The 2,631-nt window shown below is 50.9% G+C and overlaps 1 protein-coding gene across 1 annotated transcript; it reads right to left on the reverse strand.

The window, feature by feature from the left end:
* Positions 1 to 579: 579 nt before the first annotated feature.
* On the reverse strand, positions 580 to 2,354 carry LOC133923455 (homeobox-leucine zipper protein ROC6-like). The gene is made up of 5 exons (XM_062368751.1): positions 2,292 to 2,354; positions 1,962 to 2,195; positions 1,656 to 1,806; positions 1,176 to 1,576; positions 580 to 963 (listed from the first exon to the last, which is right to left on the reverse strand). The coding sequence occupies exons 2-5, from the start codon at positions 2,193 to 2,195 to the stop codon at positions 580 to 582; spliced, it is 1,170 nt and encodes a 389-aa protein (XP_062224735.1). The 5' UTR covers positions 2,292 to 2,354.
* Between the last annotated feature and the right edge of the window lie 277 nt (positions 2,355 to 2,631).

Raw genomic sequence — 2,631 nt, forward strand, 5'->3', positions numbered from 1 at the left:
GAGTTCCAGTTTGCTTGTCACCGGGTGGTTCTCGCACGTACTAGTCACGTCGAGTTCGAGTCTCTCAGCGCTTGGCTTGCTTCTCTCTGGTTGCTTCCGTTGAGCTTTGCGACTTCGTTCTGCTCTTCTTGTATCTCGTCGAGTTCAGCGTCTCGGCGAGTTCACTTTGCTTCCGTTGCTTTGATCGTTCCCGGCGAGTTCCTGCGTGTGTTCAAGTTTTCGAGCTGCAGAGAACCTGCATGAGTGTGCCCCTGGGAGCACTGCACCCGTGAATTCTAATTGGATGTAGTCTCCAAAGAATGTAGTCCTGATAAGCAAATATAGCTGTTGCCATTTGGCCTGAAAAGCTGAGCCTAAAATCATGCAAATTAATTAAACCAATAGAAATCCATGACACAGGAGGTTCAATACAATAAGCATGACTGGAAATAAAAATGATTGTAAAATTCTGAGAAACGATCACGGGTTGGCCTATCATAAACAAAGCCAATGCACGAACCAGAATAAATCAGTCCCATATGCTACACTAAGGAAATATTGGTTGTGTCCAAATTTTATTCTCTCAAAAAAGCAGCGTAATCATGCTGGAACGATGATGTCAGCTTCCACGGCGGCCCTGATCTTCCCTATCGCATGGCAGAGCTGCTTTCCGGCATCGTCAAAGGCCTCAGTGGCAAGGTTATCGGTTGTGATGCCTGGCAACAGTGTCTGGCACGCCACGGTGACAAGAGACCCTGCAGTGGCAAAAGCGCTGGAGGTGCTCGGACTGTGGTGAGCCAGGCCGTGTCCGTCGGGGAGTACGGCGAACCCGGATGGAAGGAGGAAGCTAGAGGTGTGGTCGCCACCGTTCATGACAGCAAGCATCGCATTCTCTTCGATGGGACTGTACACCACCAGCGAGCATGACACGTCGGTGCTCACGTCTTGCAGGATCAATATGTTGCTGTTTGTTCCATCAGTAACCTGCACGAAAAGCAAACGGTTCTAATGTTTGATGAAAGAAATGGAATACGTAACATTTATGCTACCTAGGTGACTGAGCCATCGAGTGCTAAAATTCTAAACTACAATACTTTTAAGTTAACGACGAGTAACGGCTAAATATTTGTGTTTCTTTTTAATAATGTGTACACAAGGAACCATAAATATGTGAAAAACCAAGAGTGTAGACATACATTGGGGCGGAGGACAGAGACGGCATTGCCTTCGAGGTAGCCACCAGTGGAGATATAGGCTAACTCTTTCACTGTGGCACCATGCGTGTGTGTACCCCACTCGCCATGGTGCCGCCAATCGCGGAGGTAGTCGAACACATGCTGTGGCAGCGTGCTGGGCAGCCACACCGTTGTAGCGGCACTCAACACCATGCCTGGAAGCTGTCCATCAGGCACACTGCTAGCACACCAAGTCACCATGCGCACGGCTACCTCAAATCTCTCTGAGCCAGTGCCACTGCCGCCACGCCACTCAAAGACGTTGCTCGATGCCAGAGTGACCGGCCCGGAGATGGCAGCGTGGAAGCTCGCTGTCATCCGCTGGGCCAACTCCATGATGCCCCTTCTCCCATCGGTTGTGGCTGTGAAATTTTCAGTGCAAACAGATCAACAAAATGTTTAGTTTCGATGCAAATATGAATTCACAGAAACATCACTAACGGAAGGAGCGCAGAACGGCCATGTATTCGCACTGCCTCTGGAGCGGCGCGAGCCAGCGTCGTGCACCAAGGGCTTGCCCGGAGCGGAGAAGTGGCCTGAACAACGGTGGCACGGTGGTCTCATCATACTCTGCATGTACAATCCATGTGACCTGGAATGCGCAAACAAATTGCAGGGTCATACCCATACAGTAGAAGAAATTTGTGCAGCAAATTCATATGATAATATGTTATCAACTAACGTCTAGTGTCACATATCACTAGGGCAGATCCAATGGTTTGTATTTTGAATTGTGTGGTACAGTACCTTGCAGTAGCCGTTGCCCATGTCCTCAATGAGGCAGCCAGACGGGAGCAACCTGCAGCCCGTTTGCCCAGCCGGTGGCACGATGCTGCCTTCCTGCCCTTCTCCAAGCATGCCATCAATGGACACGTCCACAACAGCCCACTGCTGGCTGTTCGCCATCGGCTTGGTAAACCTCATAAACTTGACCCTGCGGTTCGGCATGCGTGGCAACTGCACCCACAACTCTGCATTCATCTGCAAGAGCTCAATAGAGTCAATTGATCATATCGGTCAGGGTGATTGATCGCGATAAACATGACTATAGACGCACTAGTGCATGCATGAACTCACCAACTGAATTAGCCCGTCACATGATGGGGCAATGCCACCGGAGCCGAAGTCTTGGGTGCTCACTGTTGCCACCACGCCAGAGAACATCTCAGACCAGCGGGCCTATGAGATAACACAGAGATGCGCACAAACATTACACGTAATGAGCGTTGCTGGAATAGAGATGCAGATAGGGGTGTATACTGCGTCAGTGAGGATGCCGATGAGGTCCGTGGTAGTTCCCCTGATCATGGCAGCCTCCCTGGTGGCCTCCACGACGAACCCCTCTGGGCAGAGTCCAAGCAGCCTCGGGAACGCGTTGGGGCTGTACTCCCGGTGGTTGAACACCTCACCGTCGATT

Source organism: Phragmites australis, chromosome 7 (assembly GCF_958298935.1).
Source record: "Phragmites australis chromosome 7, lpPhrAust1.1, whole genome shotgun sequence".
Taxonomy (NCBI): domain Eukaryota; kingdom Viridiplantae; phylum Streptophyta; class Magnoliopsida; order Poales; family Poaceae; genus Phragmites; species Phragmites australis.

What these genes read in the sequence shown, in the direction of transcription:
- LOC133923455 (XM_062368751.1), bottom strand. Translation starts at nt 2,195, where the DNA reads ATGAATGCAGAGTTGTGGGTGCAGTTGCCACGCATGCCGAACCGCAGG. An exon ending in TGGGCAACGGCTACTGCAAG is followed by an intron (nt 1,807 to 1,961) that starts GTACTGTACCAC and finishes TGCGCATTCCAG; the next exon opens with GTCACATGGATTGTACATGC. An exon ending in TCTCTGTCCTCCGCCCCAAT is followed by an intron (nt 964 to 1,175) that starts GTATGTCTACAC and finishes CTTTTCGTGCAG; the next exon opens with GTTACTGATGGAACAAACAG.